The sequence below is a fragment of the Fulmarus glacialis genome, unplaced genomic scaffold, assembly GCF_000690835.1.
Source record: "Fulmarus glacialis isolate BGI_N327 unplaced genomic scaffold, ASM69083v1 scaffold7931, whole genome shotgun sequence".
In the NCBI taxonomy this organism is placed as follows: domain Eukaryota; kingdom Metazoa; phylum Chordata; class Aves; order Procellariiformes; family Procellariidae; genus Fulmarus; species Fulmarus glacialis.
The window spans coordinates 4,881-30,661 of record NW_009192084.1 but is presented as its reverse complement, the minus strand read 5'-3'; the positions used below and the strand labels follow the sequence as shown (position 1 = coordinate 30,661).

The window sequence follows — 25,781 nt, the reverse complement described above, 5'->3', positions numbered from 1 at the left end:
TTGGGCCTGGCTGTCCAGCCAGTTTTTTAGCCAGCAAAGACTATGCCAGTCCAAGCCATGAGCAGCCAGTTTCTTCAGGAGAATGCTGTGCGAAATGGTGTCAAAGGCTTTACTGAAGTCCAGGTAGACCACATCCACAGCCTTTCCCTCATCCACTAGGCGGGTCACCTGGTCATAGAAGGAGATCAGGTTAGTGAAGCAGGAAGGACCTGCCTTTCATAAACCCATGCTGATCACCTGGTTGTATTAAGTGATATATGTCTTAGTTACATTGATTAGGAGAATGCATTAGTAACTTGCTAGAAGGAATCTATGTACAACAGTAAGTACTCATGCAAGTGCTAGCGTAGATTGGGACTTGTCAGGCTTTTTCTTCCATAAATCTTCAGCTTGTCTTTTTAAAAATCTGCCTAACATGATTACTAAAAAGCCACTCTTTTTTTTTTCTTTTCTTTCCCAACCCAAGAATTTGTCCCTTTGTACAGCAGCTCTAATGTACATCCTGAGTAGAGATCGTTTGAACATGGATTTAGACAGAGCTAGTCTAGATCTGATGATACGGCTTTTGGAATTGGAACAAGATGCTTCTTCTGCCAAGCTGCTGAATGAAAAAGACATGAATAAAATTAAGGAAAAAATTCGGAGACTGTGTGAAACTGTTCACAACAAACATCTTGATCTCGAAAACATCACGGTGGGTATCACACTTTATTTGAAAGCCTTGACAGTAGTGGAATAATAAATATGCAACTTGTAAGCATCATCCTTAATCTCATATCTCCCAGCTAAGGAGTCATGACATTTTGTCTACCTTCTATGTATGTATGACTGCACTGCAAATACTTTTTTCTTTAAATTTGAAATTTCCTTTCCAAAAGGCTGTTAGTAGGATAAAGTTATGATGTTCTTCAGCTGTCTGAGTCACCATTCGCTCTTGCTAAGGGTAGCTAGTTAACAGTAGCAATTAAAAACAAGTAACACTTTAAATAACCACGTGTTTAAAGATCACGTTTAGATTATTTGACTCTGTTTCTTTGCCCAAATTTTATATATACATTCACAAACAACAGGGGTTCTTACATGGGAATGAGAGTATTGTGTGTTAAATTGACAATGTGGTGCAGGTTCTCCCATAAAAAAAAAAAATATATCTGTCCTGCAGAAACTGATTTCTCTCTGCCCAAAGTGTGGTGGCAGATCCGTTGATTACCATAAATGTGGAATTTTTGTCCTTCCTTTCTCGAACATACTTGTTTTTTATGAATGTGTCCTCAGCTGCAACAGTGAACTGTTTTTGTTTAAAAATAAATTTGACCATGGTTTGATGCTAGCATCAAGCTAGCTTGAAAAACAAAGGGTAAGTTGCAAGTCTTTTTAAAAGAGTTTATTTAAAGAATTGATGACAGATTGACTAGATGAGTGGTCATAGATGGCAAAAATTAGTAATGTGTTTTTCCTTTCACCATATTTCAGTATAACAGATGTTAGCATGATCTTAATTTTTTAACATCTTGTAATACATTCTTTTAATGTTTTAAAGATTCTTAGTAGGTTTTTACCATTTTTCATGTAGTTTTTATACCCAACAGGAGAAGCTTCCGATTTATTGTTTATGAAGTGAGCTTTTTAGAGAGTTATCTCTGCAAGTAATGTTTCAACTCCTGCCAGTAATCTGTAGTTAAGATTGTATTCCATCTTAGGTTAGATTAAAAGATAATATGCCTTGTTGAGCTGGCATTTTCTTTTGTAGTTTTAGTGACTTTTTTGTTGGTTTAGGAAGGGTTGGGTTTGGTTTGGTTTTTTCCCCAAAATTCTAGCTATGGAACAGATAGCTAAATGGGTATGAAAAATCAGTATTATGTAGCAGTAGGAAGAGCTGAATTTTGGGAGAGGAAGGTAATATTGATGACATAATTCTTAACCTTGGTAATCAGTTTGTGGTGACAAAGGAGAATTGTTTCAGAGTTTTGTTTTTAGGCTTGTTTCCTACAAACCCATGAAATGTGCAGGTAGGAGGCTCGTATTAATTTTCTGGCCTTTGAAATCTGCAAAGGAAGAATGAATTTGAGATTATTTTCTCCGCTTTCAGCTTACTCTGTGAATTCACGTGGTACAATCTGAAGATATCAACACAGAATGAAATTTGTTCTCTAGGTGGTGATCAGCTAGGAACTGGTATAATCAGTGTCTTATTTCAGTGCTGTTTTGGCACTGAAGGCAGCTCAGATAGCTCACAGCCTCTCAGTGCCAGGATATAAAATGTAAGACAGCTCCCTCCATTAAGCATGGAACAGCTGGTACAGGTTCCTCATTGCTAAAGCATCCAGCCGCACAGACCACTGTATCCTATTTGAGCTTTTCTCATATTCTTAATCTGAGCTAGGCTGATGTTTTTATGAACTGTAATACTGTTCTTGTGTTCTCCTAGGTATGGGTTTTAAAGGGAGAGGATATATTAAAAGGGATTCCATCTTGGGAGCAAGTTGTCCATGAGTAAAGAGTAATATTATCACAGGCCACCAGTTTCAACTGTTTTTTTTTTGGCCTGAGGCATCTCTGTTTCTTAAAATTATACCGAGCTGTTGTTGTAAATGTGTTGAATACTGTAGTACCTCACAGGTGGAAACTGGTTCCCTCCCAGCTGCAGCATCTAGAAGCAGAGACTATATAGTGTTCAGAGAATGTATGCAAGCCAAATGAGATGATTAGGTTCTCTTCCAATTTATCATAGTAGCAATGGTAAGTTGAGACAATAATGAACTTCATGTGTAGAAGATAAAGTTGCTTTCACATAGATCTCTGTCATGAGATACAATAAGTAATGTCTGTTTTGTACCAGATGATGGGCAGAAAATGCTAACACAAATGCAGATCTTCTGGGGATAAAGAAAAGATCTATGCTTTTTCAGACTCGACCATAACCACTGAGAACAGAAGGATTGCAGCAGATGTTTTGATAACTCTGATTTGTGCCTAACCGGTTACACCTTCGTTTTTTTGAATCCTACACAGATGAAACGAAGATGATCAATACTGCCTATCTCTTTCCACAGACAATGTTGGTTGTGTGACTATCTGGAAGTTAGATCGGACTAATTTTTGAGTACTCAAATAGGTATTCAAAGGGTTCTGTTTTCTAGAGTGCTATGTTCATTAAAAATGTAAACCCAGAAATTGAAAAGGAGTTCTCTGTGGGTTGAATTTGTTCCAGTTTTTTTTCTGGTTTAGGAGAAGATAAAACCTGAAGAACTTAGCCTTTGTGTTAGCAAATGGCACTTGCCTGTCAGTCAGCATAGCCCTCTGTAGCTGGTGCTTGCAGCTAGCTTCTCTCTGTTGCATCATAACGAAAACCTTCAGAAGTGACTTCTCTTTTCAGTTGGTGAAAGAAGTTATTCTGTTTTTTTACTCTCAGCATAAGGCTGAAAGCTTAAGGGAACAATGTTTTGAACCTTCGGTGTTAAAATTTCATGGTAATTGACATAAAAATTGGATAGAATGGATTACTTTCCTCAAAAGCAAAAGGGTTACAAGGTTTGACTCATTTTATTAAAAAAACAAATAAATAAATAAATTGAAAATTATGTTCTTATGCCCAGTAGTATAAATACTAAATTATATTCTCCTGGAGTTTTAAGTCTTACTGCCCTTTGGCTGAAAACTAAACACCATATTTTAAATATTTTGTGGCCTTTGAGTCTAAAAGGTATTTAGGAAGTTAACTAAATCTTTGTAGCCCTTGAGATCTCTAAGGGGAGTTTCTAATCAGCTATCAATCTGGTTTAGGTTATGCATGATTTCAGATATCCATGTTACAATGTTTTCAACCTCAATCTATAAAAGTGAAAGGAATTATCTGAAGAGGATGGAAAGCTTCAGAGAACTAGGGATGGGTCAAACTGCTGCCTTCAGGTTCTCTCCCCTCCTCCATCAAAATGCTTTCTCATTTGGTTGGCTTCAGAAGGGAAGTTCTCCATCCACTGCTTAAAATATCCTCATCTCCTTTAGCATTATGTTTTTAACTTACAGTTTTTAAAAGTGTGAGGTTTTGGATCTTGTATCTCCCAGTGATGAGATGAGAACACTGGAACCAAGTGTGTTTAGTTTCCCTCCTGTGGGAAGACACGATGAGTGGCTGTTGTCAGTTACAGGTAGTTAGCCATTTCCCGGGTGGTGAAACAGTTGCAGGGGTAATTGCAGCTTTGTCTTTGTTTCCTCTGTGATGGGGAATTGAGATGCTGCGGACTCGGGGAGGAATGACCTATTATAGATTAGCTGCTGCTTGCGTCCTCTTGTCCCCCACAACACTGTCATGACCCAAGGACATCTCCATCTACATTGGAGAAATGCTGTTACTACCTACGTGCTCATCAGTGACAGTATGCTGCAGAACTTGCTCCTAAGAAAAGGAGATAACTAACTTTGGGTGGTAACTCTCCTTTATCAAAACTAATCTTCAACTTTCTTTTCCTCTGTGGAAATCAGTATTTTGAAAACAAGGAAAGCAGCTGAAGCTGTTGGGGGGGCTCATACAATTTATAGCTTGGTTTTCCAAGACAATGGGGTGTTTACTTAAGCCTGGTGAGTACTGTTATTCCCAGGAGGTGCTGAGGTTTGAACTGGTATCCCGGAATATGCTGCACAGCGCAGAATAAGGAAAGCCCTCCTTGAAGCATTACAAATCAAATGTATCAGGAGGGAAGATGACTTAAGAGTGGTTAAATTCAGTTGGCTTTAATGAGATCTTATGGCCTTTTCTCTGACCTTTCATTGTAGTATTTATGTACCATATAGGAAATTATTAAGCTTATAGTAGTTCAGGTTTGCCTGTGCGTTTTTCAGGTGTTACAGAAGTCTATACTGGTCGTTTTTGTGTAGGTGTAAATTTATACATATGTATATGTTTTATTGTTAACATTTGCCTTTTATTAGAGGCCTTTGGAAAAACAAGTTATAGTCTTGACTTTATAAAGGGTGTTAGTTTTGGTTAAAAACATTGCAGGGGATTAACTAAGATAGTCACCTAAAATCTCTTCAACTTCCATTTGCAGGGAGCAAATTTATCTTTGCTGTTGTGGAATTCTGATATGTATTCCTCGTTTTCTTTAAAAAAAAAAAAAAAAAAGAAATCGGTAAATACAGTAAGATTTTCTACAGTGTTTTAGTTTGATTGCTGTCTTCTATGAGTTTAAAATTAAAAACACAAAATCCCAAAATACCTATGTTAGAATCAAATGTATTCTACAAGCAGCAGAGCCAACGTATGTGGGAGACAGAGAAGCAGTGTTCACTGTGGCTTTTCTTGGGTTTTTTCCTGCTTGGCTGATTTGTCCATTTCTTTCCTCCACTTGTTTCTTCTGATAACAAGAGAAACAGATGAAAGGAGACTGCTTAGGTTTTCTAAGCTATCAATAAAATCAAGAAAAAGTTTAAAATGCGAAGTACCTTTTTATCAGTACCAAGTTGTTTTTTTAAGATGCGCATATTTTTCAATCTGTTCTTGCTCCCTCTGGTGGTTCTTCTACTCAGAACCTATAACTTTGTTTTTGTGGGTTTTGTATGACGTGTATTTGTATGATTTGATATATTGGCTACAGCTGCATGTGATGATTTCACTAATTCTGGAACCTAACTCTTTCAGACCGGGCATTTGGCAATGGAGACGTTACTGTCTCTCACCTCAAAACGAGCTGGGGACTGGTTCAAAGAAGAACTGCGACTTCTAGGTGGTCTTGATCATATTGTAGATAAAGGTATATTAGAGATGCTGCTTTGACAGTGTGAAAAATTAGTGAATTTTACCAAGATGTTTGCTTTTCTTAATGTTCATTTTCTATGGTTAAAAATAGAAACGTTATGTATTTTTCTCCGCAATGTTAAAGTACACAATTCGATATCAAGTCACTGGGAAATATTAGTGACTTTAATCTGTTGCATGTAGGATTGAAAGTAGTTTTGAAGTTAAACAGAATACGTATCATGTTGCATATAATATGTGAGATTAAAAATGGCTTAAGCTTAGACAGAATACAGATTACTGTGTTATATATCTCTGTGCAGCACACTTATTCTAGAGTAAAATCCCCTTTACAGTCTTCCAGAATTATTTTCAGGCCTGATATTTTTTAACTAAATATCCCAGAGGAAGTCAGCCCTTCAAGAAGAAATGGTGGGTTTTTTGTTTCCTTTTTTAAAGGTATGTCTTGGTTAGGTTTTTTGGATCACCATCTCACAGGTAGGAAAAGGGACATTTCTAAAATGAATTCTTGAGCTGAATAAAGCTTGGTCTTAAGTAAGCAGAGGGATGGACAAAGGAAGAATCAAAGAGGTGAAAGCATTCAACTTGCACACAGTTTCAGACTTGTAAAGGGTGGGGAGAGTGTGCGTGCTGTATCTTCTCTTTCTTGTAGAAAACAGTGTATTACAGTTAAGGATCATAGTCATGTGCTGTACAATCTCTTCATTGTCAGTAGAAAATAAGATACACAGGTAATTTGTGGCAACAATCACAAACTTGTAAAGCCAAAATTGTAAGGGTATTTTTTTTTAATTTACTTGGAGAAATGAAAATTTTTGTAATAATGATCATGTCTTCGTGATTGTTTCCTAGTATTACCGTTTTGTAAAGTGTAAAACAAGGTTGATAGCAACTCTCTGAGTAGCTAGTTAGTTTGTACACTTGGCTTTGGAAGACCTCTTACTGATAGTGGAAAACAACTTCTTTTTGTTGTTTAGTGAAAGAATGTGTGGATCACCTAAGCAGTGATGAAAATGAAGAGAAATTGGTTGCTTCACTATGGGGTGCAGAAAGATGTTTACGGGTCTTAGAAAGTGTGAGTATTAGCAGGTGCATTGCATTTCTGAAAACTGCTTTTTCTCAACTAGACCTTTTCAGTGTTACGTTCTTTCAATTATATAGTTACGTAATAACACTATAATGTTGATTATTTTTTATGGAAGATAGTAACTTTCTGATGTTTATTGGTGTTCCTGGAATGTTTGTTTGAAAATGTCTCTTACCATTCTGTATTTATGTACAACATTGCAAGTTTATTTTTGGTAATAATAACTGAATGCAGCATGGTGCTTTTTCTTAAGTTCCTGCAAAAAGCTGCTGTTTATGGATGATGTTTTCAAGGCATAAGTTTGACTCTCTAGTGTGTGTCTAGTAATAACGCATCATTATAGAAGCAGTATTTTCTTAGAAGCAATAAATCGATGTATATTTTAAGAACTGCTACTTATCTCCACGCATCAGAAAGTGACATTCGGGTTCAGAGTACAGGTCAATGAATCTTAATGAACACATTAAACCCAAGTCAGAGGGCAAGTAGCTACAGCAGTGACTTGTTTTCTTCACTAAAATAGGACAGACTCAAAGATAGTGTAAAAGTTAAGCTAAAAACTGAGAAAGATGAACAATTGCTGAAGTACTAATTCAAGGGTGCCAAAATTAATGGCACCTAGCCCTTTACCTGCCTTCTGAACAGTGAGAGAAAAAATTTCAGATCCAATTTCTGCTTTTATATTTGATAGATGGAATTTCCAAGCAACAGTAGAAGAGCTTTGTTTAGTGGTAAATATTCAAATTTGAACTTAAGAGTGGTTTGTGATATAGTAAGATCCTTAGGAACTTGAGAGAAGAAAAAAATCAGCACACCAAATCATGCAAATATAAGAGAAGAACTTTCACTCTTTCTGAAAATTGATTCTGAATTTCAATCAAGGGAATCAAGGAAAATCTTGATTTTTATGGTTGGATGCACAATAAGCTCTCAGAAGTGAAGTTGATGTCAAGTCCTAGAAATAACATCACGTATTCTGTGTTATATTTTCATATATATTTACATACACATATATCCATACACACTTGGGACACTGTAGTCCCAGGATATAGATTCAGGGTTCTGCTGTGGCAGAACATTCTGCCACATGCTTTCAGGGAAGATGGTTTTCGCCACGATTTTGTGTCATTAATTACAAGGTGAAAACTCCAAGGAAATACTGGACAATGATAAGTGAAAGTTTACATTGGATAATAACCAAGAAATGTGGAACTGAATAAAGTGGGGTGGTAGGGGACGGGAATGCTTCTCTTTCAAGGAAAAAAAGTCCCATTTTTAATATTACTTTCTCCTCCCTTTTTTAGGTAACTGTGCATAATCCAGAAAATCAGAGCTATCTGATAGCATACAAAGACTCGCAACTCATAGTCTCCTCAGCTAAGTAAGTTGTAACAAGAAGACATTTTTGCAGAGCACTGCATGTGATAGGGCAAAAAATAAATTTGTTATACCACAAGATTCTAGGGGGGAAAACCCATACTTCCCACTGTTGCTTTTCATTAAGTAATGCTGAAGTTAATTTAGATGAGGATGTGGGTAGCTACCTGAGTACTACCAACATGTGGTGCTGCTGTTGGTTCTGTAGAAGCTGCAAACTGTGGGTTCAGCTCCTTCTGTACCAAGTTAATATGAACATAGAAGAGGGCAGTTGGGAAGCTACATTTATTTATTGTGTTTTCATTATGCTTAAGTTTTTACTGAAATGGAGCATAACAGAATTGACAGTGTAACTAAGAATTAGAATAGTGAAATTCTGTTCTTAGCTGTTCTCCCTGGCAAAGATGCTTGTACAAACACCTCTAACCCATTTATCAATCTGGGTGAGGTCTCAGTTGACAGGCAGAGATTGCATCCCTCTTGTACTGCTCTTCATAAGAGAACAAATTAAGCTGAGAATTTGACTCTGCAGACCTCATTGGAAACGTAATTTCATGGTCGTAGGTTAGATATTTTGAGTATTTCTTTAAATTAAAAAAAAAACCAACCCCACAGTTTACTGTGCTATTTGGACCAATATATCTTTTTGACATTTTTAGTTTTGTTTGTAATTGAAATCAGTGTTGTTGGTTTAACATCAAACTAATGTCATGCAGTAGAATCATGCTTGTGGTCCAGTAGTGTTATGAGATTAAGATTTTACTGCTAGGAAGTCACATGTCATTTATTTATTTCTTACAGAATGGAAATAGCTCTGAGGACAGAACAAAAGAACATTTAGATAACACTGTCAGACTAATGTTGTGCCTTGATGGTCAGAGGATATGAGAGGCTGGGTTTGTAGGGAGAGGAGATATCTTTTGTAAGACCATGTGATGAAGTTGGAAAGAAAAATTAACTTTTGCTCTTGACATCTCAAGCTGATAAAGCTCTAAGCCACAAAGCTGTCCTGGTTTTGTTTTCACAATTCCAGTTGAGCTCATAGAAGATTTTACAGGTGATAAGTTTATTATCTCTCCCTATAGACTGGGCATCTGGGCATCAGAAAAATTCTGCATAAGCTCTGTATTTGAGTTTTTTTCCTGGTGGAATGTCCTGTATGTTGTTGAGGTGATTTTGTTCTGCATCTTCTCCTTGCAGAGCACTGCAGCATTGTGAAGAGTTAATCCAGCGATATAATCGTGCTGAAGACAGTATCTGTTTACCAGACAATAAGCCTCTGCCTCACCAGAATGTAACTAACCATGTGGGTAAAGCAGTGGAAGACTGTATGAGGGCCATCATTGGTGTCTTGCTCAACCTAACAAATGATAACGGTAAAACAAACAAAATTTTGCATATTCTGCATTAAAGCATCAAATAATACATTCATGTAAATCCTTTTCTTATACTGATTATAGTTTGTCCATGTACAATGCAATAAAGCAGTTATGTATGGTAGATGCTTGCTTTACAGTAATCAGTAATTTGTCTTTGCAAATTGGATGAGTGATTGCAAGTATTAAGTGTTAAGATACATGCTTTGGCTAGGAGAGTCCCATGTGTCTTTAGGGCAAAAGGTTTTTATCAATTTACTTACGATTATGAAAATGAGTTTTCAAAATTGAGCCTCTAAACTCTTTTTGTTTGCAGAATGGGGTAGTACAAAAACAGGTGAACAAGATGGTCTGATAGGCACAGCTATGAATTGTGTGCTTCACGTTCCAAAGTTCCTACCTCAAGAACAGAGATTTGATATTCGGGTGCTGGTAAGCTTTTGTATTTGTTACATTAACATAAAGTGATTTGCTCCCTTCTTGTGCATTTAACTACTCTGGTTCCAAACTAAGGAGCGGAAGATTTCTGTAAAGATTTGGTGGTTCTGAGCTCTAACCATTTTCCCTGTGTTTGGTGGGAAAAAGTGCACTGCTAGATGAACAAAGAGATTTAGCTAAATAAGTCTGTGAATTATCTAGTTTTCAAATGTCTTTTCAACTTCAGAAATATGGTGGACGTTATTGTTTGAGATAAGCTGAGGTAAATTTGACAAAGCTTTTATGTAAAATAGGTCTGTGTGACCTAAATAACAGTGAAATTGTGTATGTGAAGGGTCTTTTAAGAATATAAGCTGAAGGTTGGATACCTGAATCCCTAATCTATAAATGAAATCTCATCTTTAAAAATGTTTTTGTGTTCAGAATTGGAAAAACAGAGATTCCTGCATACAAGTTCTAGTATACAGGGATCTCGGTTTTGCCTCATATTTCTTTAAAACCTGATCCCTCTGTCTATCAAACTGTTTCATAAAGGTGTGTTAAGTTATGTATCCTCAGAAAGATAAGGCCTAAAGAAGACATTTATCTGGATAGGTGTTTTCTGCTAAATTATCCTTTTTTAATATGTGTAATCCTCTTTGACTCTCCAATTCTTGCAGGGATTGGGTCTGTTGATCAATCTAGTAGAATATAGTGCTCGGAATAGGCACTGTCTTGTCAATATGGAAACATCATGTTCTTTTGACTCATTCTGTATGGGAGAAGGAGATGGCCTAAAGATAACTGGACAGATTGATGCTGTTCAGGCTTTAGTGCAGGTAAGACGTGGTTTTCCTGTAATAGTTACCATTTCTCATTATCAGACTGTCAAGGGGGAAGGGAGAACTTGGCAAATCTTTTTTCTGTTTAGTATTTTTGAGTAATACAGCATAGTGGGGGAAGAGGGGTGCCACGCACAACTTCAACTTTTTCAGTACTGTCCATTACAGAAACAGCTTTCCTAGTAAAAGACAGTGGTATCGTTATTACAGACATCCAAAGGCTGCTCTCATGCTCCATAAAGCTTTCTTGTTCCTATATGGTTTATTTCTAGTTTTCTTGTTCCTAAATGGTTTACTTCTAATTTTGTTTTAAACCAGCTTAAAAATTGTAAGCTGCTCTTGTCTTACATACTTTGCTTCCGTATTTTTTTTTTTTTAAAGTACTACCTTTATGGAAGTTTGTGACTTTAAAAAAAAAAAAAAAAAATCACGCTTTATAAGAGGAGTAAAATATGGATGTAATGAATATGGATGTGAAACAGCATTCTTAAATGTTGTATTGACTAACTTTTTAAAAAAAGAAATCCACCAATAATGTTGGTGAATGAGTTCCACCATGCAAACTAAAATAGAAGAATTGAAAGGTTTTTGAAGTGCAACCTTTTTATTTCAATTGAGATAATTTTATGGACACTTCTAGCAGTTATTCTGTTTAACTATGTGAAATAACTGTCCAGCAGCAGACAAAAACAATAAAAATAATAATATTAAATATCTTAATATACAGCTCTGCAAAGCAATATTTAAAACTGGTGGTTTTATGGTTTGGGAAGTAATTCGCAATATGTAAGTGCACAATACGAGATTGCTGGTTTGGTCACATCCTTGATAAGTCATTTTAAATTACTCTTTCAAATTTTTGCTTTTTACATATCAAGGGAAAAGCTAGGAGAGCAAAGATGGGATAGCTAGCATGAAAAGAAAATGAGGATTGGTAGAGAACAAAAATGGACAGGAAAATATGGCAACTTCTAGTCTTCAAGCTGTGTCTCAAAGAAAACGATTAAACATTTACGATGCCCAAGAGGAGCCTGCCAACTGGTTCTGCAGCGGGGAGGGAGGGAGGCCTTTTCTGTAGAGCACAGTGTTAGTGTTGGGGTAAATTATATTTTCCTTTGAAGAAGAAAAGGCTATTGTTAAGAAAAGTATTGAAGACTAACTGTATTAAGGAGTGAATTGTGAAGGGGAAATAAACTTTCAAGTATTAATTCAATGTGTTTAGGGTTTAATTTGTAATAGAAATTCTCCTGAAATTTTCCCCATTAGCTATTTCTTGAGCGTGAGCGAGCGGCACAGCTGGCCGAGAGCCAGACAGACGAATTGATTAAAGAAGCTCCGACTGCTCAGCATGATAAGAGTGGGGAATGGCAAGAGACAAGTGGGGAGATACAGTGGGTCTCCACAGAAAAGTCAGATAGTACTGAAGAGAAAGATAAGAAGGAGGAAGATGAAGAAGAACTTGATCTTAATAAAGGTACGTTGTCTAGTTGTGATGAGCTCAAAAAAGGCAAAGAGCTCTGTGATTGCATAAATTCCCACCTTGTCCTCTGCTTCCTATCTACATGCAGTCTCATGGGCTGAGATGTCCTTAGCGTATCCCCCAGGTGAAACTGTTACAGATCATAAGTAGGAGCAGTTCAGAGCTGAAGCATGAGAAGTGGAAGAAGTTATGCTTCTTTTTGTTTTCTTAATAGTACCTTCTGTCAGTTCCTTTTTTTGAAACAAACAAACAAAAACCAAACCAAAAAAAACCCCAAAAATCAAACCCAAACCTTTTTAGGGACATTCTGTATAAGCAATATGCTGGAAGAGGTGGCTTTTAGGCCTTTAGCTCGTTCTACTGAAACAGTCCTTGAAAGTTACCTGCCTTAATTTTGTTTTCCAGGGTATCATGACCCGTTTTTCTCTCGTGCTACTTTTAGGGTTTTTTTTCTTCCCCTCCCTATTTGCATGTATGCTGCTTCTGTCCCCATCTTCTTTGTGTCTGAGTTCTTCTCACTCCCTCAGTGGTATCTCAGGTACCTGTGTAATGCCTTGATGTGCTGCATCTTTGGTAGTTTGTTCCAGGAATTTGAGTATCTCTAAGCCGAGTTATGTTTGTCTCCAGAAAATGTATCAGGTCAGAAACATCAGTCTTTGTCGTTTAGTCTTCTAATAGTAGGTGCGGTGTATTACTTCTAATAGTGTTTTAATCTTCTAATAGTGGGTGGAGTATATTACTTTCTCCAACCTTGTTTTATATCCTTCCTCCTTTTTGTAGCTCCATCAACTGGTGTCTGCAGCTATTTGTGGTTTGTTCAAAAATGCTGAGTCATTAGCAAAAAGTGCTATAGCTGTTATCCTTAACACAAAAAACTTCTTTTGGTGGAACTCTTACTGTCTTATAGTATCACACAAAACATTTATGTTTGTGGTTTGGTGTGTTAAGCATACAGTTTGCACATTAAAATGGCAATTAATAAAATACTGTACAATGTATTGAACTGAAAGTGAATGAACACTGTTTTTCTGTTCAAAAAAAAGAAAGTTGCTGCTGAGTTGGTACGTACGGAGTTTGTCTGATTTTTGCCTCTGAAGTCTCAGTCCAAAAGCTCATTTTGTTTGAGAAAAAAGAATTCTGGAAAACGATAATGAAAGATTGTATTTGAAGCAGTAAAAGATACCAGCTGCTTAGAGAATACAATACACTCGGTTGTCTCTCTTCACAGCTCTTCAGCATGCTGGGAAGCACATGGAAGACTGCATTGTGGCCTCATACACAGCATTGCTTCTAGGCTGTCTCTGCCAAGAGAGTCCAGTAAGAGAATAAGTCAATAACTTGCTCTTAAGTCCAGTACAATTTTTAGTGAAGTAATAATTTGCAGTATTGAAATGGGTTTATTAAATTAGGGTTCAGTGTGAGCTAGTACTTTGGTGAAGCTACATTGATGTGTATGGTTCTGTGGAAAGTTGCCAGAGGTATTCCATCCAAAACAAATTTTCTGAACATCACTATGTTTATCGAAAACGGTTGGAATTGAATATTTAACCTCTTCTGCCTCTCTCCCCTTTGCTGTTAGTCTTAGCCCACAAATGAACTTACTTCGGAAAAGCAAAGGAAAATCGGCTCGCCTGTTCTATAATTATAAAAGCTTGCTTTATTTTTCAGTAGTTTCAATAAGCAAGTTAACATCCGACTTGTTTATTCCTTTTTTATCAGTCTGCTTTATTTTTTCCACCATTGAAATTACATGAAATTGTATATGTCTGTATTAGTTGGAGATGATTGCCTCAGATTGAAAATACATAATAGAAAGCTGGAGTTAAAACTTAAAAATATGGAACTCTAACAGCTGAGAACTTCATAACTCTCCTGTCAAATATATGCTCAAATGAAAATGAGGTTTAGACCTGCCTTCAGGCTTGTACTGTGATGGCAGAATCAGTCTTTAACACGTTCTTCTGTACCTTTTGACTGATTAGCTTCCATATAAGCTTTCATGACAATAAGTTCAGTAATTCTCAACCCGTAAGAATTATAAAGGGAGATTCTTTCCATGTCAGGAGAGTAATCTGGTGGGGTTTTTAGTTCTTGATAATCTTGTAGGTCCTGGGGAGGTCTGATGGTGGTAATGATCTTTAATGGAAGAAAAAAACAACAACAACAACAACAAAATATTTTAGCAATTGTTTCCTAGAAACATAAACACCATAAAGATGAGAGTATTGCTTGAGAGACTTAAAGCATAGAGATAACAGCAAAAGCCATTTTAATAATGCTATGAATATCCTTGTTTTATTGCATCTCACACGCAGATTAACATAGTTCTGTGTTGGAAAAATATTTCCCAAATTAAAATGTATTGCTTTATTTCTTAGATCAATGTGACTACTGTGAGAGAGTACTTACCTGAAGGAGACTTCTCAATAATGACTGAAATGCTCAAAAAATTTCTCAGTTTTATGAATCTTACTGTAAGTAATATATATATTTTAAATTGATGTATGTAGATATTTTTGTAATGGTGTTTTCTGTTAATAGTCCATACATTTTCAGAAGCATTTAACATTTTTCAGTTGTGTCTTTCTTTAGAAGAGCATGGGATGATTTTCTGTTTTTAAATACTGAAGACCCATTTGTCTGTCATTATTTTGGTAGTAAATGGAATGAAGCTACTTTCATTCGATTTGATTGTGACTGGTCAGGAAAATATTTTTGAATCCTCTGCCTGAACCTAATTGCTTTTACTGATACATAATTCTAAACAGTAAAATTCTGAAATGAGCATAGCTCTCAAATATTTTAAAGAGGTATTACAAATGCTTGTTTGTTACTTCTGTTTTCTATTACGTTTTCCAGTGTGCTGTTGGAACAACAGGCCAGAAATCTATCTCTAGGGTGATTGAATACTTGGAACACTGCTAGATACTTAACTTCCGCTGCAGGCACTCTAATGCTGGAGCTACCCTTAGACAAAAGAAGAAGTCATGAAAGAAGTCCTTGAAGGATATACCAAGAGCATTCATCTGTGTCATTCGTGTTCGGATTTTTAAGGCTACCTGGTCTCTTAACCATGCATTCAGCATTTTCTAAAAGACAGTTACTACATCAATCTGCAACTATCAAAAATGAGGGGAAAAAGGTTCTGAGGAAAATAAATAAAGAAACCATGCTGTCTATGATGCAGTGCAGTATTTAAATATTTTTTGGCAGGGTTTACCCTCCCTATCTTTTTTTCTTGCTTTGTTCGTGACAAGTTTCAAGGGGAAAAACTTGCTGCTGATAGTGCAACTGCTGTTTACTGTTGAGCCACTGTTTCATGCCAGCCAGGTGCAAAGGCAGCTTAGCTACTGAGGTATCAAACAAATGTTCTAATAAAGAAGTTCTGGACAGCAGCATCGCTCCTATTTGAGTTTAATTTGCTCTTGCTTTTTTATTACTAGATTATTCCAAAATCATAAAATATAAATTTTTAAATACTTTTGTGATTTTAACTACTGTCTATATTTAAAATTTGTTGGAATCCAAAGAGGCGAGGATTGGATAGTTTATTTTTTATACTGTTTTGATTGAAATTAGGTTGTTGAACTACTTCTCAGTTCTAAAACTGTCATGGCCCATGTACTGTAAACTGATAGACCATAACACTTTGTAGTTCCAAGAAGCATGCAAACCCATAACACACAAAGCCATTTGAGGGTATGTTATCCACAAAAGAAATAGTAACTGTAAAAAGTTGTGCCCTGTTTAAAAAAAGAAGAAAAAAAAAAAAGATATTCAATCCCAGGGTAGTTTACACTTCTAATAAGCAAAAACTTTGAAATGCTGTTTTAATTTGTTTCAAGGAAGCACTCAAGATGTATTTTATAATGCTCAATACAAAGAATTTGGATGTTTTAGGGGGAGGAATTTTAAAGAAGCTAAAACACCAATGGGGATTAATGTTTCCAGCTGACATAATCTTTCTATTTCATTCTTCTGTAGTATGACAAAGTTTAAATGCATACAACACAAAGCCTTAAATTGCTGATATAGCTAAGATTTTGTTCAGTCTGAGGTCTAGTTCACAGCAAAGCATTGTGTTTGAAGACTTAAGTGGAACAAAGAATCCCAGAAAATACATGACTTTTTTTAACAATTTTTTTCTTGCACTCATTATTCAGACCAACAGAATTGGTAATTATTTTTATTAAGCTGGTCTTGAATATTTGCAGACTGTTCTGAGATCTGCTTCATCAACGTTTTTAAATACCTGTATAGGTAGTTACATCATGTTATTCCATTGAATTTGTAAAACTTGAAGCCATAAAAATATTAGTTCTATGTATAATGAGGGGGAAATAACAGGAAATCTAACCTGCTTTTAGATCTTGTGTTATCTCCATGTATAAAGTTAAGAACTCGTGCTTTTGTATCAGTGCCAGCTGTAAATTTTTTACATACAGTGGCTGCCTTCTATGTCTTCCTATTTTTGATAATGCAGATTGTTGGGAATTCTGTAAGGAAGTAACTGATTAGCGGCAAAAATCCTATGTTGGTCATACTTTTTTGCATTTTCTCTCATCACCTTCTAAAACTTAGTGTATCAGTGTAACTTAGAAAAGTTCTTGAGGTTGTATTCCCCTTTGTTTAGAAAAACTCAGTATTGAGAGAGAGAGAGAGAGAGAAGCTGTATGTAAATGATTTACATCAGGAGGAAATTATTGAATATTTTGCCCATCTAGTTTTCTGATTTTACAGTTTTTCACTTATAATGGGTTTTCAAATTGATTATATATAGCTTTCTGTGGAGAGATGGCAAGAGAAAATAAAATATAGATGCGGTGATGGGGGAAAGCAGGGACAACTACCTTTCTTTGTTACACTGGTAATTGTTTGGGAATTGATTTACCTCAGTGTTTAACAGTTTTTTTTAAATGTAACTAATTGTCAAGCACTGACAAATGCAGATTTTTTTTTTTTGAGGGTGGGGGGAGAAATCACCCTGTGAACTGCAGTGCATTTTTGTGTGTTAGACCCTCAAATAACTCTGCATTAAAGGGTACTTGAGGCCAACTTGCAAATTAAAGTTTTAAAGTAACTTTTTTTCCATTGTAAATATTTGTGTAAATACTCTCAATTGGAAATTAGAACAGTAGAGTACTTTTCTGAATCCAATCCTATTTTTATTTTATACAGTATTTCTCAGCTGTGATCTTTGGAGCAAAAGCCAACGGCAGGAAAAATAGTTTGTACCAGTTTCATGAAGTATGTCTTTGGGTTTTTGTAAATAATTTTAACTCAAATAAAATTGCTACTTTCAATACATATCTTGTCTTTTAACATGTAATAAAACGCTCCTCCGAGTGACTGCAGAAAGAAGGCAGTGTCAGGTAAATTGTTAAAAGGAAAAAAAAAAAAAAGGGGGGGGGGGGGGGGAGGGGAAAAAAAAAGAATAGGAGCATCCTGAAGGTAGTGCTCCGTTTTTCACTGGTGTGTTGGGACAACAAAATTCAGTGCCTGGACACGAGGCTATGGTCAGTCAACCTAACTAAGGCTTGAAATTTTCTGGAGATGATACACTCAATCTCTTGATGCATTTTGGAGTTCTCCACGCGAGTTGCTATTGATCGTTCAGCTGAAGGGGCATGTAACAACTCTGAAGAGCTGTAGTTAGAATAACAAAAATAGGCTAAAGCATAGGGGAAATGGGGCAGTTCTTGTTATGGTGATTCTTTTCACATCATGGGGGATGTTAATGGCTTCTTTCTTCAGTGAAAAATGAGAAAATTACCATGAGCATTGCTCTGTTTCTCTATTAATATGAATGAATTTCAGGATGGATTTTTTCCCAGGGATTTTTTCTTAATTGATACAACTAGATACAGGTACAATATGCAATAATTCATGAGCTGTAAATCGAGTTGAATGTGTTGTGTCATCTCTTACCACTTTAACAAGCATCAGCATAATGTAACTTTATTTCTGTGCTGTAAAGTGATGTTACTGGAGTTTTTAATATGGAGCAGTATGTTGTTAGTATGTGGCACTGTAGGAGGCAAATACAGCTTTATGTAAGCAAATGTTTTAAAAAAAAAAATCATAACATCTGTTCAAAGTATTTCCTCTTGGTTATTTTGTCGGTAGATATCTAATGGAAGCATTATGCGTGGATGCTTTGAGATGACATCAGCATTTTCAGATTAACAGGGCAATTGTGAAGCTTCTATAGGAGGTTTGGGAGTCATAGCCTTTCACATAGATCATTTCACTTTCAGAGTGTTTTGAAATGCGTGATTTGCATAATAACAAAGTGATCTGGCATGATCTGTACAGCACTGGTTTATCAGAAGCTTAATGTAAAAGCAGGTAGTAGTGCTGCAGATGATTTCTCAAGCTGGCCTAATGGAGTTGTTTTTGTGCTGTCAGCAGATTGAGTCTCTCTGAGCAGAAAACTGGACAGTGATCACAAAGGTATAAAAGCTGCGTTCCTCCCCCTGAGCCGAGCATCTGTGCCAAGCGTGCAGCTGGAATAGTGCGGTTCTGCTCGGGAACTGAATAATCACTGCATGGCCGCTTCTGGGTGGACAAGAAGATAGTGGGAATTCTCATACCAATGTTAGGGTGTTACATTTTTTAACTTTTTCTGTAACAGAATAGTCTAACAGGAGTTCTTGCTTTTAACCATGTTTTCAGGCCCAAGTACCTCACTGAATAGATAAAGATGTTTTTGGTGTCAGATGCACTAGCGAGTATTCTGTCCTCCCTCATTTTTCCTTTCTGGACAACAATAATTCCTCCTTTGAGTAAGCAGAAGTCAAAGCATACTTGGTTAGCTGGGGCTATTACCAGGCAAGCCCACATGGCTTTTTCAGTAAAGTTTTTTTCATTAAGGGGGTACGTTTCTTCTTTAAATGTCAAGGAAAACAAAAATATGTATTTGAGCTCAAAAGATAAAGAGGATTTAAGTAGCTGCCATTCTTCTGCATCAAGCCCTTCCTTATAGCATGGCTTGTTAATTGGGTTTTTGAAGATAATGAGATTGGAATTTGCCCTGAATCCTGCTAGCCAAGTGTTTTCAAAACCAGGCCAATGTAATTCTTAATGCTGCTGCTTCTCCTCCTCTGTGTAATATGTTGATTTGTCTTTGGGTAAAGGACACTACTGGATTATTTTAGCTACGTGGAACAGAAGCCATTCATACTTTTTTTTTTTTTACCTGCCTTAAAGTTCCCCTACCTGAGGGACTGTAATTTATTAAGGCATTTGCAGTATTAGTAGGTGCAGATAGTCTTATTGTAAATAAAAGTGAAACTGTTACAAATAATGCAACTGCATCAAGTTCTTATCTAAAGGTAGATTGATTTACTAATGCCACAAGGATCTTTATTCCAACTGTGAAAATTGAACTTAATTTGCAGCTATAGGTTAAGCCTCAGGTTGCCATGCTTGGTATGATATGTCTGTGTGTGACAACAGGCACTCCCTGGTGATGCAGAGGGTGTTGTAAGGAGCCCTGGAAAAAGCAGTCCTCATTGGGAGGAAAGTGATGCACGCTAGAGACTCCTTAAATTTGAAAGACAGACATCCTGTCTTTCACCTCCTGTCTTCCAAACTGTATCTCTACGTCTTCTAACCCCCAACTACATGTTGAACTTCCATTTCATCAGCTTAGAGGAGTAAAGGCCAAAGAATTTCTTGAGATGTGTGGAAAGCTAGATTGCTAAATAATAAAAAGAGTCGTTCAGACAGTAGTACCTATGTCCACTGTGTAGACTCAAAATTCTCGTCTGTCTTAGGTGATCCAAAGTTATTTAGAGGAAGGTTCATTGTTGGATAAATATTAATAGTAGGGTAAACTTTTGCAGGGTAAAATTAGGTGATATGGAAGAGAGGACTCTCTTTGGAGTAAAGGAAAGAATAACAGGAATTTTATTTAGATTTACTGTTTAGTGTGGGAATTCTTTAAGTTTCCTTTATTACAACATAAGATCTAATTGTGTCTCTGCATTTAATTTTTTAAAAGTGGGGAGGAGGAGTGTTAACCTCGAGTGTGGAGCAGATTAAAGGATTTTTGTTCCACCTGTAAACCTGACCCTGTGACTGTCCTAGAACAGCAGTTCAGTGTTGGACAAGTGAGTGAGTAATAACAGTCTGTGTGTGTGTGCGCGTTGCTCTTTTCCCTGAGGTTTCTAACTGTCCCTTTACCCTCTTAAGAGGATTAAATGTATTCTCACCATGGAAAATAAGGAATAAAGACCCTGAAAAGAGGATATTCTACCAGGAGAAAGATTTGAGTCAAAGGTGCACCAAAGAGTTTATGTTTAATTGTGGAGATGAATATTTACCACCTGGATAAATATTTTTGTTAAAGACCCAAACCAAACTTCTTCAACAGGTTCTCAGCTTGCATTGTTTTCTCCTTCAAATTCATTGATGTTTAATCAATAGAAACCAAAACTTGAGAAAAGTTACAAGGAATACAATTGGAAGGAAATTAAAAAAAAAAACACAAATACAGATACTAGAAATAATTTTACTTTTTTCCAGCCAGTAATTGACCAAAGAAAATGTATTTAACTAGCCTGTTTGATGGGAGAAGGACTTGTGAATGTGGCTGTGATATATGTCCTAGTGACAGTTGCTGCCATTTGGTTTCCTTCTGCATTACAGTATTCTACTTGGTGGAAAGCACACGAAAAATATGTGGGAATGTATATATGCGTGCGCACACATATCTGTTTTTCACACATAATGTATATATGCGTGCGCACACATATCTGTATATATAGTTATTTTGTTTTTCTGCTGCTACTAGTAGCTAATGCATGGAAGTCAAGGTGAAGGGCATTTCTGCAGAAGTTTGAATCGGAAAGGAAAGGAAGGAGTTGCTTTTGCATGAAATGAGACCGACCAGGAGCTATGCACACACATTACTGCCTCTGGGAACGATCCCAACGTTGTGATACTTCGGGTTTTTTTCATGGATGTGTTGTTGGCCCCTTATCCCAAACATGTGGCTCTTGAAAGTGTTTCTGGGGCAAAAAGTTTTAAAATATCCACCCTATGTTGTTTTCTGGTCTGCTGTTTAATTTATAGTCTCTGTTTGAATGCCATTTATGTACAAACCATAAGGAAAACTTGCAGTAAGATCACTTTGTGTCACAGCTTTACTCTGAGGCATGAATTCAAGTTCAAAAGGTTGATATTCAGGTTACTGAGCCTCAAAAAGTAGTTCAGTAACGTGTTATATAAACTGCTGTGTAACATCTGGCATCATTTTGCTGGCTCATATTTTGAATTTTTGTCTTCATTCAATAAGGAATTTTAAGGCAAAGCTAGCTTATCCACCATCGTGTTTGTCTAGCTTAAAGTGCTATAATGAAATTATACTTTAGCAGCAGAAATGGGGCATTGTAAATTAAATAGAAGTGATGCAATTATTGTTTGCAGTCTCCTTTGCCCTAACTATTTTTAGAACTTGGCAATAAATTTTTAATAAGAAAAAATTAATCTTCCTAATGGAAAAATCCAGTTGGAATTTGTGTGCTGAGTATATTCATGCATATCACACATCCAATTTTAAAATGGAGCTTCATCTTGCAAAACAATATTTTTTTTTTATTTGCGATACCTTAGATTACAATGAGATTCTTACTGAGGATTTTGCAAGAATAGATTTGTAGTTATTTTATCCCAGGTAATCATAAGATTTCCTCCTTCCTTATTTGGTTCTTCAAGTATCATTTCAAATGTGAGACAAAACCAGGTATCATATAGGACTTCAAATGTCATTTATGTATTCCTGTAGAACATCAATTAAAATCGCTGGGACAAACCAGTACTCTGGAATGATTTGCTAGTCTATTATACATCCAGTCTAAGACTGTAAATAAATTTAAAAAAATCATTCCATTGAGAGAACTAAATCAATTTTTATGTTCCTCACAATAAGACATTAATATATGGCTATCCTAGTGTTGTCATACAGTGTTAAGAGGTTCATACAAAGATGAAATATACCACAACTGTAATTTTATTTAACACTTGTGATTAGCATTCGGAAGTCTTCAGAACTGGTTTGTGCTGTTTGATTAACATACATAATGTAGCTTCAGCTTTTTTAAATCTTATGAAAATCACTAAGAATGTGCTTTGGTTTTTGAACTTTGCCAGCTGGGACCAAATGAAGTGGGTCTTGAACCACAGCTGTCTACACAAGCCTACCCTTCTCTGAGGATTTTCACTGGGCACAGTTTTCAAAACACTGAATTCAAAGCCTGACACTGTTGACCTTAGTCTGTCCTGCATTGTGCTGATGTTCTTTAAAGCTGAGCTCAGTCTATATACCTTTTTCTGGGAGAAACCCTCAGCAAATGCTCGGTATGTGCCTAGTTCTCAGCAAGACTGAAAGTCCTCCTAAGTCAGTGTGAGCATGAGGTCAGACCTAGGGGAGGTTGGCTTGGGGAGGCCCATGTGGCCAAGCCTATGCACTTGAAATCCACTGAGCAGGGGCATGACACCAAATACATCTGAAAAAGTTGGCAAGTTTATAGGGGTTTTGCTGAGGTAAAGTATAAGATGAAGTGGGGGAGGGTACCTGCTCAGGATGTTTCTGCTGCATGCCAGGTTTTGCTGATACCAGAACCCCCCTGTGTGTTCCTGGGCCCAACTTCAAAACCCACCTGGTTGCTGAGCCATCGCTAGCCTCATTCCAGTGAGAAGAGCACACGGCACCATTGGAATGTACTTTCTTTCCTGGGCCTAGCAAAAAAAACATGCATTAAGATGTTGGAAATGGTACAACCAAAAGACCCAAAGGAGCTCTGTGAACCCAGATTTCACTAACTACTGTCATACATGAGATTCTACTTGGACTTTGTGAGTATGTGGCTTGGCTTCCCAAATAGGAGATGTACTCTCTTAAGAGAGGTGGAGATCATCTCCCTTTCAAACAGGATTTTAGCATATGTGAGACAAGTATATCTGGAAGAGCAGGATTGTTCTGCACAGCCTTAGTCACTGTCTTAATTGATGATGTTTCCTCGACACCAGTAAATGTCAGATTATTTCAGGAGTGTGTGGAATTGTTGTTGTCCAGGATGCTGAGGTTGGCTTCCATCAGTCTAAGGTCCAGCCTGCTTTATCATTTATGGCCCGCCTTTCCAGTGCCAGTTCCACAGCATGAAGTTATCAATCCTGAATTTTCACATCACAGTAAGGACCAGCACTGACTGGTCTGCAGAGTACCATGCATAGTAATAGAAAATAGGAGGTGGTTTACTCAGAAGTATAACTCTAGTTGTTTGAGATGCTGTGAAAGGTGTGAAACCCATAATCCCTTGCTGTCAATGTCAGAATAACCTTGATCATAACCATCAAATTGCAAAGGAACAAATGGAACATTACAGGTCTTTTTACTCTCATAAGGAGAGAACCAGGAGGCCCAGGAACATTCACAACCCAGCTTTGAATACAGCTTGCCAAAACAAGCTGCTCAAGATCCTGTGCTAAACAGCGACAAGTATTCCTCTGGCAGGTTTCATGCTGACTCCTTTAACAATGTGACTCTGCCTCCTCTGATCTCCCCAGCAGCTGGCAATAGCCCCGAGGAATTCTCTTGCTCAATTTCTGTGGCTCTTTGGAGCACTTGAAGGCTTGTTGAAGTACGTCCGAAGTCCTGTCCCCGTGGCGGTGGGGGAGATCTGAGATCTGCCCTGCTATACGTGTATGAGCAAAGGAGGTAAGTGTACTTGGCTCCAGAATGCCTCATTTCTGCAAGGAGCTCTGTAAACGCACCTGGAGCCTTATGTGGGGAACGCAGCAGAGGGAGAGCAGAGGAGTTCATTGCCACTCAGAAGCTGTCATACTGGTTTATGCTGTCCTAGTCACGCTGGCTGGGAACTGCTCATGTTACTGCACAACAGGTACCTCACTCTGGTCAGACTGCAGAAGTGTTCAAAGGAGATCTTCTGAACATACAGATTGTTGGTAATAATGTGGGATTTGGGATGGGAATATGAGGTTTTATGAAAGGCAAGTGAAAATAAAGTGTTCAGTTGCATCCTACATAGGGTTAAATGGATTATGAAACATGAGAAAAGCCACCACACCTGCTGGAGTTCACAGATGACTTTATGAAAGAGATTGTGCATGAATGTAGGATGTCTTTAGTTAGCTTCCCTGCAGCACTTCTACTTAAACACAAGATTAGTAAAGAGACATCACTGCCAGTGTTCTGGCAGACACGCAATGCTCTTGTCTCTTACTGTTTGTTACTATTTGCAAAGGATTTGAAGACAGAGAGCATATTGATTAAAAATAGACTTAGAAACTTGATGGAGGGAGAAGTGTCAAGGAGCTGCCAGTGTCAAAGCATAAACTGTATAGGAATGAAAAAAGCTGATTGTCAATGACTATCGGGCCCAACTGGTGTGGACCAAGAGCCCTAAAGCAACTCAGCAAATGGCTGTGGTTTATAACATGTCACTTACAGTTGGAACTAGAGGAAAGGCTGTGACCACAAGCTTTCAAAAGAGCTTCAGAAATAATCCTACTAACCACAGGCTAGCAAGTTTAACTTCGTTCCAAAAGAAATTGCTAGAAGTTACACACTGTAATAAAGCAGTGGCAGCTGATGAAGTACTTGGCTAAATGTTGGGGGGAAACAGCTGCTGTAATATTAAGAGAAACCGTAAGTAAGGATTGCTCTTAAAACTCCTAAGGAGCTCATAAGTAAGCAGACAGGCATGAGCTCCTTAATATAAAGCTCCTTAATACAAAGTTAATAGAAAACCATGCAAGTGTTGGTTGAAAGGAACTTGGGAGATCATGTAGCCCAGACTTGTGCTCAAAGTGAGATGGGTGACCAAGGTAGTTCAGGTCAGCCCTGGCTTTGTCTAGCCCAGTCTTGAAAACCTCTGAGGATGGAGATTTCAGAGCCTCTCTAAGTAATTCACACCAGTGCTGTACTACTGTCCTAGTGGGAAAAAAAAAAAAGGTGTACATGTCAAATGAAAAAATTTTTAAAAAATCAAAGTTTTCACTAAAGCCTCCTAGAGACCCTAAGGTATGCATAGAGAGAAAAGTCCTCTATTGGACTGATAACCCTCAATCCAAGGGCTTAAAAGAGAAGAGCTGAGCAGAAATAATCCCATCCCTGCAGGAAAGGAGGATGCTGCCGAGTTACCAAGGGATGTGGGCCGAGTGCTGCACTGTTGCATGGGTCCGTGATTGACTTGACAAGGGGAGTGTGGTAGGTGGGAAGGGTGACGGACTGCAGGTGTTTGGCAGTCTGTGGGTATTTGGTTATTCGTGACAGTCAAATACAAAGCTTAATGCAAAGAGCTGCAGAGGCTTTAATGAGTAATGGCATGATGAAAAGCCCGATGAAATGCATGTGAGGAAAAATAACTCTATACCTACAACAAGTTAGACTACAAAGTAACTGTTGCCACCAGGGGGGGGG

General features: G+C 37.3%; 1 protein-coding gene across 1 annotated transcript; it reads left to right on the top strand.

Annotated features, from left to right (window-relative positions):
* The first annotated feature begins 415 nt into the window (after nt 1-415).
* Nucleotides 416-16,087, top strand: LOC104083440 (wings apart-like protein homolog). The gene is made up of 11 exons (XM_009586923.1): nt 416-694; nt 5,639-5,750; nt 6,733-6,830; nt 8,147-8,223; nt 9,420-9,595; nt 9,912-10,027; nt 10,693-10,851; nt 12,121-12,328; nt 13,563-13,651; nt 14,713-14,808; nt 15,194-16,087. The coding sequence occupies exons 1-11, from the start codon at nt 416-418 to the stop codon at nt 15,257-15,259; spliced, it is 1,476 nt and encodes a 491-aa protein (XP_009585218.1). The 3' UTR covers nt 15,260-16,087.
* Nucleotides 16,088-25,781: the final 9,694 nt, after the last annotated feature.

Coding starts and splice junctions, on each gene's coding strand:
- LOC104083440 (XM_009586923.1), top strand. CDS start 416: ATGATTACTAAAAAGCCACTCTTTTTTTTTTCTTTTCTTTCCCAACCC. Junction 5,751..6,732: donor TGATCATATTGTAGATAAAG/GTATATTAGAGA, acceptor TTTGTTGTTTAG/TGAAAGAATGTGTGGATCAC. Junction 13,652..14,712: donor GTCTCTGCCAAGAGAGTCCA/GTAAGAGAATAA, acceptor TTTATTTCTTAG/ATCAATGTGACTACTGTGAG.